At 45.6% G+C, this 10955-nt stretch overlaps 1 protein-coding gene across 3 annotated transcripts in view; it reads left to right on the forward strand.

Moving 5' to 3' along the window:
• The window catches only part of Rnf121 (ring finger protein 121), a 63381-nt gene extending 52756 nt beyond the window's left edge, over positions 1 to 10625 (forward strand). For all 3 annotated transcript variants that reach the window (XM_028889037.2, XM_028889038.2, XM_037196887.1), the window contains exons 7-9: positions 6876 to 7009; positions 7579 to 7680; positions 9693 to 10625. In XM_028889037.2, the coding sequence (XP_028744870.1) occupies positions 6876 to 7009; positions 7579 to 7680; positions 9693 to 9813 (357 nt within the window). In that variant the 3' untranslated portion in view covers positions 9814 to 10625. The remainder of the gene's footprint in view (positions 1 to 6875; positions 7010 to 7578; positions 7681 to 9692) is intronic.
• The last annotated feature ends 330 nt before the right edge of the window (positions 10626 to 10955 follow it).

Genomic DNA, 10955 nt, shown 5'->3' on the forward strand with positions numbered 1-10955 from the left:
TAAAGATTTCTTCCTTGAAATTTAGAAAGTCAGATTTCACATGTACCCTGGAATTTTAACTTTAGGGTCACCATAGGAAAGAAATACTTTATCCAGTAGGAAGTTAACATTCATTTAACAAATGTTTTTTAATGCTTCATATGTGCCTGGGCCCTGTGCTGTGTGTTGGACTTACAAAGGTATCTGAAAATAAAACATGTATTATTCTCCTCTGAGGAACTATCGACAGTACATTTTGCTAGTGAAGAGGTAGTTATTTTATTCAGTGGTGTATGTAGCCACTGGTAATCCAAGTGTCACTAACCCCTGACCCATACTTTGCAAGCAACACTAATTAAACCTAGTGGGTCACACACACAAAATCTGAAAATAAAAATAAAACATGGGCCTTACCCCAAATGACTTCACTCACTAGTGAGAAAGGTAAATGTTAAAGCAATACACAAACATAAAAGTATGTCTGTATTAAGTATTGTGAAGGAAAGGTACATGATGCCATGAACATATATGATACTGACACATTTGACATCATCACACTCAAAGATGGCTTCCTCAAAAAAATGACTTATAAGCTGACTTTAACATGAATAGAAATAAGTGATGAAGTGTGCGATGTACAGAGGAAATAGCATCCATAAGAGTCCTGTCAGCAGGATTGAATGTGGGTGGGGTTTTTCCTTCCTTCTTTTTTTCTACATGTGTATGTGTATTTCTCTGCGTGTGCACATGTATAAATATACTTTTGGGAGCCAGAAGACAGCATTGAATGTCATTCCTCAGGAGCCATCCGCCTTGTGTTTTGAGACAGGGTCTCTCATTGGCCTGAGCTTGCTGATTTTGCTAGACTGGCTGGCTAGCAGGGATTTGTCTCTGCCTCCCCAGTATGAAGATTATAAGTGTGCACTACTTCTGTCTTAGTGTGTAGTGTATGTACTTGCTTGTGTGTATGTATGTGTGCAGGTGCATGAACATGTGTGTGTGTGTGTGTGTGTGTGTGTGTGTGTGTGTGTGTGCGCGTGCATGGGTGTAGAGACCAGAGGTCAAACTGAGATGTCTTTTCCCATCACTTTTCATTTTGTTTATTCTTTTTGTTATTGTTTCTTTTTGTTGTTTTTTGAGACAAGGTCTATTATGTACCTCTGACTCTCCTGGAACTCACTACTGTAGACTAGGCTGGCCTTGAACTCACAGAGAGGCACCTGCTTCTGCCTCCCAAGTGCGTGTTATTTATTTTTAATTATTATTGACTGTGTGTATGATGTGTGGGTGTAGGTGTGCATGTGCTGTGACACTCGTGTAGATCAGAGAACGAGTTTGTGGAATTGGTGCTCTCCTTCCGCCTTTCCATGTGCTCCAGGGATCGAATTCAGATCATCGGGCTTGCATTGCAAGTGCTCTACCTGTGAGCCATCTCCACATCCTTCGCTTTAACTTTTACAGTCAGATCTGTCACGACCAGGAGCTCATCCATCCACCTAGGCTCGCTGGCCAGTGAGATTCAGGCATCTCCCTTTCTGTTTCCCCCTCACTTGTACTGAGTTTACAGACACATAGAGCTGCATGAAACGTTCTAAAATGTGGGTACTCAAGACTCAGGTATGTGTGCTCATGAAGCGAGCACTTTACCAACTGAACTGTCACGAAAGGGTAGATGTTTCTGAGGAACTGAGGCTAATGTCTGGAGAAATAGTCTATAGATGAGAGTAAAAACTTACAGGCCAGAGATTTTAATCCTCTTTATTATTGTATTTGTGTATGGTGATGGGGCAGTGCACAGCAGTGATGCTTACACGTGAGTCAGAGAACAACCTTATGTACTCAGTTCTGTCCTTGTTCCTTTGTGAACTCCAGGGACTAGACTCAGGTCATCAAGTTTGCGTGACAATGCAGTTTGCCTTCTGAGCTGTGTAGCCAGCCCAAGATTTTAATTCTGATACTAAAAACACTGAAGGACCAGAGAGAGCTTAGCAGTTAAAAGCACTGGCTGCTCTTCCAGAGGAGTCAGGTTTGATTCCCAGCACCTACATGGCAGCTCACAACTGTCTGTAACTCCAGTTCCTGGGAATCCTATGTTCTCTTCTGGCCTCTCAGGGCACCAGGACACATGTGGTACACACACATAAATGCACACAACATGCTCATATACATAAAATAATAAAATGATTCAGGAAAAAAAACTGAGAGGCTAATAGAGAATGACTCTCGAATTTGCATTAAGCAAAGACAGCTCAGCCTGCTGGGTAGAAAACAGGCTTAGAGAGGGTCCGAACTGACTAGACCCCTGAAGAGACAGTTCATGGATCTGGGTGAGGTAAAGTCACTTTAGATGAGAAGAGAGGTGGTGGAAAAGGAAGACGTGGACTATTTGAGAAGTATTTGGGAGATAAAGTTGACAGGAGACAGTACGGTGTGTGAGACGGAAAGAAATGTGGGCAGGATAGTGCCTTGCCCAGAGACAGGGCCACCGCCAGAGGATCAGTGCAGATGGTGAAGAGCTGCTTCAAGCTTCAAATGTAAGGAACATAACGACCAAACCGCAGGACCCAAGGAAACGTCCTCCCCCCCCCCCAAAAAAAAAAATAGAAGTACATCTTATAGTGCGCTTTTGTTTTGTTTTAATGTTACATGAATGTTTTGTCTACATGTATGTGCACCCTGCTTACATGCCTGGTGCCTGCAGAGGTCAGATAATAATGCCTGAAACTAGACTTATGGATGGTTATGAACTGCCATGTCAGTATTAGCAACTGCACGTGGGTCCTGTGCATGAGCAACAAGTACTCTTAACTGCTGAGCCCTCTCTCCAGACTGCTTTGCTTTTTGATAAAAGTATTTTATATATACATATACATTTTCTTGTAATTATTTAAACAATGAACGTGTTCTCAGTTTCTGTGTCATTCCCTTAGGCCCCCCAGATGACACCCTCCTAAAGAGGGAACATTCCATCTCCCTAGGTAATATTAGTCAAGTACAGTTTTAGGCCAGGTCTTTCTCAGTGAAGTGAGATTATTTTTATTTTTCCTGTACTAGAACAAATTGGAAACAAAAATCTATTACCTCCATTTGTAGATAGCTTCTGTGGATTGCAGCTGGTCTGAGAGCGTCCCAAAGGGTCCATGTGTTGGAGGCTCACCCCTTACTGTAGAGTTGTTGAGGTTGGGCATCACGAAGAGGTAGGGTGTAGTGGGGAGTCATTAGGCTGTGCCCTTGAGAGAGACTGAGGTCATTCTTACGGCCCATGAGTTAGTTATTACCAGATCCTGTTGTTATAAGAGTGAGTGCAGCCCGAATGGTCCCCTGCTTCCTGTCTGGACGTGACCTTTTTCATCTGTATGTTCCCGTGTGTGGTACCATCTGCCATGGGGTGACTGAAGGGGCCCTTGCCAAATCCAGTGCGGTACTATTTGGGCTTTCATCCTCCAAACTGTAAATGAAATGTTCTTTCCTTGTAAGTGCCCAGCCTCAGGAATTTTATAATTGCCATGAAAACATTCTAGAATTGCCTGTTGGAGTCTTTCTTAACTTCATTTCACTTTCTCTTATCTACATGTGTAGACTTCAGATCTTTAGCCTCCTCATTCTCCAGAGAGAGCTGCGGGTTCTGGCTTGTCAGGTTACTAACTTGACACTCATAGCAGATGTGTACTAAGGCTGCTCCATGGTGTTTTAGTGACTAACGGTGATAATCCCTAGCAGTGAGGTGACAGTTCCCAGAAAGTGGTATATTTCAGCTTCCAGTCCAGAAACGGGTTCATTTCTTGTTAGGGTGGAGAGAAGCTCAGATCCCGTCTTTTACTCCTCATCCTCTTCTGCCTCTTAGCATGGGAGCAGAAGGATCATCACATTGGTCTTGACTGTCAGGCTGACACAGTAGCAGGGAAACAGACCACCGCCCATCTACAAGTGAGGTTGATGGAACGTCACACCACACAGTGTCTTTACTTGCCACCCACAGTCTGAATGTTGAGAGCCACTGTCCTGTGAATGTCCCGATGCAGAGTGTGTGTTCCTGATGAAAGCATTCCCTCCCTCAGAGACCTGGAATCTTTGTGAAGATTACTTCTTCTCTAGGGAGTTACATTGAAAATGTAACTGTCTGTCCAGTTTACAGGAGTCACACATTTATGCACAGTCATGGGACCCTTGCTGTAGGCTGACATGCCTGCAACTGATGAGTAGGGCTGGCCTAGGAATGTGCTTTAGTTCGGGATGAGTCATCAGGAGTTAGCTCATTCACTGTTTACCACCGCATGTATGGCTGAAACTCTCCAAGTTACAGGCATTATGCTAAAGCTTGGGTGCCAGTAGATTCTGAGATGCAGGGACCTTGAGCAGGGGATAGAGAGGTGCCTCATGTCACCTACCCAACCCTGAGGACTCCAGCAGTCTTTCATTTATTTATGCCAGGAGTCTTTGGTTAATTGAGTGGGTCCCTGAGTGACACCAGACTGAATTTCAGGAATGTTGTTGTCCTGGTAGCAAGAATCTGATCAATGCTTTGAGGTAATCTGGAAATTCTAACCTTCTTGCATTCACTGGCCAGCTCATTCACTTATTTGTGCAAGCAACAGTTATCTTGTAAACGTTTACAGAACAAGCAGGTACCTCTTTACAAGCACACAATTACCCACTTCTGGTAAAATCTTAGTCTTCTTCTGGTGAGGAGAGGGGGTTTGGTAAAACACTCAAGATTTCCCCCAGCTCTTCCCTGGTAATACCATTCTTATTCTAATGTCTCGAAATTCAACTTCTCAGCACCTCCTGAGAGGAATCCTGAGTGGTTTTGTGGCCAGCTTATTTCACTTGGGGTAAAATCTCCAAGATTTATTCATATGCTAAAATTACCTTCCTTTTCTTTAAAAAAATTACTATTTTTTTTTATTGTTTCCATGTGTATGGGTGTTTTGTCTGCATGTATGTCTGTATGACACATGTATACCTCGTGACCGAAGAAGCTAGAAGAGGTTATTAGGTCCCTAGGAACTATAGTTACAGAAGGTGGCGAGCCACCATGTGGGTGCTGAGAATCAAACCTCGGTCTTTGGAAGAGAGCGCAGCCAGAGCTATAAACTGCTGAATAATCGCTCTAGCCCCAATTTCCTTCCTTTTAAAGACTGAGTAATGTTCTCCTGTATTACACACACACAACATGCTCAGTCAGTTTTCAGTCTTTTGTACATTCACAGCTTCTGTCCCAGAGAGTTATAGTTGATTTTGTAACTGTGTCCCCAATGAGAACTCAGAGTCAGAAACTAAACCTAATTCATCTCTTATGGATAATGCTTTGATCTGAGGAGATCCTTGTGGTTAATTGATTTCAGGGTTCCTAGAAATAAAACTGTGAGGTTTTATAATCATATTAACAAGCATTCTCAGGTCCTCCGCACTGGTCTGCATTATCTCGTTAGGACAATTTTCTTTCAATTCTGTGAAGCTGTCTGTGATCTGAACTAAAGTAACTTAAATTGTGTCCGGGGACCTTGATTAGAGACTGTCTTTTCCAGAGGGCCACTATGAAGTCATAAGTTGTGAGAGCTAGTCACAGTAGTTTCTATCCATGCCAGAAATTATGCTGTGCTAGAAGGATTGTGAAATGTTTTGTGGTACTTTCTTCCTCAAGTTCTTTGTATGATGCATTGGGGCACATGTCCTGTCTCACATTCTGAGAAAACCCCGGGCACAGGCTCACTTCCCTGCTCCTCAGAGTTCCTAGACAACACCAGAACAGGAATGTGTGCTGTCTTCACTGCTGAAATAGTAGAGGGAACTTGAGTTGGACTGTTTGGAGAGCCTAACCTTCTTTTTGCTTTCAATTTTGTTAAAAACTATTATTTCGTGTGTTATTAGTGTTTTGCTTGCATGTATGTCCTTGTACCATGTGCATGCCTAGGTGGTCTTGAACTCATAGCGATACATCGAGTCTGTCTCCCAAGTGCTGGAGGGTTGGTATGCCACCATGACTAGCCTGATGCTCTTAGTGAGCTGTGTGCTCTAATGCAGGTCACCCTTCCTGTCTCTGTCAGACACTTTCTATGCACTTTTGAAACACTGTTCATTTATTTGTTTGGGATTTTTTTTGGAAACAGGTTCTCACTATGTAGCCTTGCCTGGCCTGGAGCTCCATAAGCAGAACTTGAACTTCCTGTGATCCTCTTGCCTCTGCCTCTCAAGTGTTAGGATTAGGTATGTACCACTATAGCCAGAATTGTTTTTTTTTTTTTTTTTTTTTTAAATTATTATTATTAAAAAAAAAAAAAGTCCCTTCCTTGGCACTTTCTCTTGTGATTACTGGCCTGTTCCTTGCTCCTCACGGGTAGGGCACCTGTCTGTGTGGATGAAACACTTTAGTGTGTTCTAACCTGGCTTCTATGTGTGTCCTTCTGAAAACCTGGGCTCGTCCCCCGGTACCCACTGCTGTTGTAGACTACCCTCAGCAGGTATCCCCACAGTTGGCCCAAGAACTCCTTCCTTAGAAAACTTCCCCACACTCAAAATTGTAAAGCACTAGTCTGTCTTCTGTCTGAAGACTGGGATGGAGATGAGGCAAACACGGGTTTAGAAAGACCAGCTAGGAGCCTGTGGTGGTAAATATTGCTAACTTGACAGGAGTCACCTGAAACCAGACTTCTGGGTCTGTCTGTGAGGGAGCCTCTTGATCAGTTGAACTGTGGTGAGAAGACCCACCTTAACTGTGGGTGACACCATTTCCTCGGGTGGGTCCCGGACTAAGGAAAAAGGGACAAATGAGCTGAGCACCAGCATTCATCTCTCTGCTTCCCAACTGCAGATGCAGCGTGACCACCATCCCTATCTTCCCAGGCAGACAGATTCTCACAGCTTTTCTGGCCTTCCCTCCTGCTCTCGTCCTCTAGTTCTACAGTGAGTCGGGCATGCCTACCAAGCACCTTTCAGACAGCGTGTGTGCTGTGTGTGGGCAGCAGATCTTTGTGGATGTCAACGAAGAAGGCATCATCGAGAACACATACAGGCTTTCCTGCAATCACGTGTATCCTGCCTTGTGCTCCATCTCTCCTGAACATCTCTCCAGTCATGGTGGGGGTGACCGTGGTGCGTTGTCCAGAGTTGGAGTGTAGGTGAGCCATGACAGAAGCTTTAGCTTTCTCCACCCTTTCTTCAGTTGAAGGTAGTTAGGGACTGCCAGGTCGTGGAGAACCCAAAGCTGCAGCAGCTAGTGAGGCTGCTCAAGCTGATGCGTGTCGCAGGAGAAGGAGACCCTCTAATGAAGTGCTTCAGTTTAGAGTCAGATCCCCTCCTGAGGATTTGATCTCATCTTGATCGTGTATTTACTAAGCTCCCATCCTGTGCCATGTAGGGAATTGTGTATTATCTCCATCTTGGCTCTTAACAACCATGCAAATAAGGATCGTTGCTCTCACTCCCCTGTGAGGAAACATTCAGAGAGAAGGAATCTGCCCCAAATTACACAGCTGTATGTAAGGAGTGAAGCCTCCAACTGAACCTTTCTCTAGAGCTGATGCTCTGGCACCTTGAGATCCAAAATGGGCTGAAGTGCCAGTTTGGCTTTCTACCACTTCCTTGACCAGTGGTGCTCAGATTCCATGAGTTCTGTATCCGAGGCTGGTGCATCGTGGGAAAGAAGCAGACGTGTCCCTACTGCAAGGAGAAGGTGGACCTGAAGAGGATGTTCAGCAATCCGTATCCTTTGGGTCCTTGTTGAAAGTGGTGATGGGCAGAAAGTACTGTCTGTGTCTGAGTCCTGGGGCCATCCCTACTGCCTCTAACCTAGAATTTGTTTACCATTCACTTTGGCTTCTGTTCTGGGGAAGTGGGGTGTGACATGAGGCAGTCAGGAAACACAGCTGCCCATCATAAATTACTAACGGAAGCAGCCCCTGCCACTTGTCACGTGTTTGCTTCCTCTCTAGGAAGCACCATCTCACTTGATTCCCTGGCGGCTTTTAGAGGCTGAGCAGTGGCCACAGTTATTTTACCAGTGAGTGCTGCCTTACCCATGAGGTCCATCTACAGACTACCTTTACCTATGCAGGCAGGGCCTGAAGGATCTGCCGAGCTGGGGACACCTTTGCTCTATTCACTTCTAATGAAGGACCATTTTCTCCTTGGCACTCACTACCCTTCCTATCCAGTCATTTCTCTGGTCCCACATTCACGTTCTGTGAGGTCCAAGGATCCAGCTTTGTCCCAGCTCCTACCCTAGCTGCCCTTTGTGTTCTGTGGTTTCCTGGTCCCTCTCTCTATAGACCAGCAGGACTGGTCAGGGGACAGGAGTGCTCCACCTTTTCAAAAGCTTTTCTGCGGGCTTTCCTCCCAGCTGGGCTTTGCAGGCCTTCTTTCCTTTCTCCTGACTCCTTCCCTACATTTAGATGTAAAGTAAAAGGAAAGGAACTCATCCAAAGACTTCTTGACCTTAGGAGGGCCTCCTTCATGTCTCTGCCAGCGATGAGCTCCTTGTGACTAACCTTGGCTCCTTTTCCCTCTGTGTCCTCTTTTGTGATACTATTCTTGGAAAGATAGGAAAGAACATCTACTCACCCCAGATAGGGAATGAACAACAGACCAAAGTAAGGGTGCCACCCAAGTACAACTTGGTGAACCAGTGAGTTTTATTGGTGTTACTCATAGGAGTGTGGGTGAGGGGTTATTTACAGGAGCCAAAATGACTCAAAGACAGCTGCATCACCAAAAGCTACCATAGATGATGGCTTCTGGAAGCCACAAACCTGGAACTCGCTGCAGGCAGTTCATTTGGTCTGAGCCTCTTCTAGGCAGCTCAGCTGGTTTGAGAGGCTTCTAGGAAGCTCAGCTGTGTCTCAGCAGTTTTCACTGATAATATATACTTGATGAAGGAGGAGCCTAGTGTATCTGATCAGTTTCAGGGACTTCCTGGAGCTTTTGAATTGTTTACTTTCTGGGCTTAAGGAGCTTCTCAGCTGGATGGGATGTTTTACACCTTTAGAACATCTTACTTTTTGGTTTTGTTTGTTGTTGTTTTTCCAAAACAGGGTTTCTCTGTGTAGCTCTGGCTGTCTTGGAACTCATTCTGTAGACCAAGCTGGCCTTGAACTCAGACATCCACCTGCCTTTGCCTGAGTACTGAGATTAAAGGCGTGTGCCACCACCACCCAAGAACAGCCAGTGTCTTAACAAGCTTCCTGCCAAGATGAAAGCTTTTATCTGGAAGGAAATTACTACACAACGTGTCAGTAGACCCAACGTTTTTCCTTGATGGAGAAAACCTTAAATTTTATACATTGCAAGAACCTTCTTGGGGCAAGAGTATAGCTAGACCGGAGGCAGAGTACTTGCTTAAGACGCTATGGTTTACTGTATTCCATTCCCAGCCTCCTCTGGGATTACATTGCATGGATACATTTCTAGGGTGTATGTCAGGCTCAGGCTGTTTGTCACCTCTGAGAAATGGTGCATAGAGGCCCTGCATAGATGTTGGTTGTGGAAATCTGACACTTCTCATGTCTGCTCCAGTCCCCTCTGCTTTCCTTCCCCTGATTCTCTGGGTTCAGCCTTCCATTTCACCGTGGAGACCTGAAGAGAAGCTAGGTAGCTTTATTTTCTCTGGGTTATGGAGCTGTGTCAAACTGTAGGCAAATCCAAGGAAGGCTTCACTACCAAGGTGGATGAACCTAACAGCTCTTGCATATAGCCTCTGATCCTTAACATTGTAACAGCTGGGAGAGGCCTCATGTCATGTATGGACAGCTGCTGGACTGGCTTCGATACTTGGTAGCCTGGCAGCCTGTCATCATTGGCCTGGTACAAGGCATCAGCTACATCCTGGGCCTGGAATAATCAGGAACCACCTCATTGGAGAACCCAGCCCACCCACCATGGACCTCAGGGCGCTCTCCTTGCTGCCCACGAAGACTCGGGTGGGAAAGACTCAAAGGCACTTGGGCCACTCAGGACCTCCTCAGCTGTGTCTGGGTTGCGGGGGGAAATGATGGAGAACCAGCCAGTGGGGCTGTCAGCAGTGGGGGCTTTTTAAAAGAAAATTATTTTGATGAATATATTTAAATTTTTTTATTGTGGAGCATAGGAACTGTCCCCCACCCCATGGCCTTACCCTCCTTGAACAGGGTAGGGCAAAGCTGTTGGTTGGGAAGCGTCTTCTCACCTCTGGCTAAGAGCAATGGTGGGTTTTCTGGTGGCTACCCTTTCCCTTCCCTTCCCTCTGCAAGGCTGAAGCCCGGTTTGCAGAGCTCAGACTGGTGCCACAGATCAACAGTGAGCAGCAGTGAAGGGTCTCTTCATCCGTCTGGGGTATAAGATGGCTGTTGTACATGGCTCTGTTCCCTTTTTGTCTGGAAACTAAAGACTGAGTGTGGCAAAATCAATGACATTTCCAACTAGGGAAGCCCTGTGACCTCAGAATTCACTGACATGTTTTGGGACAACTGGAAGAATGAGTAGTGCAGATAACCTGCTGCTGGGCAGGGCTGTTGCCAGACAGGGCATAGAAACCATCGGTGTATAGTTGAGCTGTGGAAGCTACTTGGGCAGCAATGGATGTTGAGCTTCTTGTGCAAATAGACCCTTCAGCCTGGAAGTGGTAACATGTGCCAAAGGCCGCTCTGCACCTCACTTCCTTACCAAAAGCCTAAGTGTGTGTGTGTTTGTGTATGCACATAGCAGATAGACTAATGGATATCAGTTTCTGCTAGTCATCACTATGCCCTTGAAGCTAAGCAGGGATTCCCAGACCAGGTAACATCCCTGTGTAGGCTTGGTCATTTGTGGGCTCTTCCTGGGCCCAACAATTGGAGTGGTGGGTAGATAGAAAGTGAGTGAGTACAGGTTCTGAAAAAGGGGCTTCTGAGCCGGCCTAGCCTTAGTCCTGGGCATCTGGAGTCATTGGGAGGGAGGCCTTGTGGAGCTGCAGCACTGTGTTCTAGGGAAATGTGACCCTGCCCCTTTGAGGGCAGCAGGAACCC

The sequence above is a fragment of the Peromyscus leucopus genome, chromosome 1, assembly GCF_004664715.2.
Source record: "Peromyscus leucopus breed LL Stock chromosome 1, UCI_PerLeu_2.1, whole genome shotgun sequence".
Lineage (NCBI taxonomy): Eukaryota > Metazoa > Chordata > Mammalia > Rodentia > Cricetidae > Peromyscus > Peromyscus leucopus.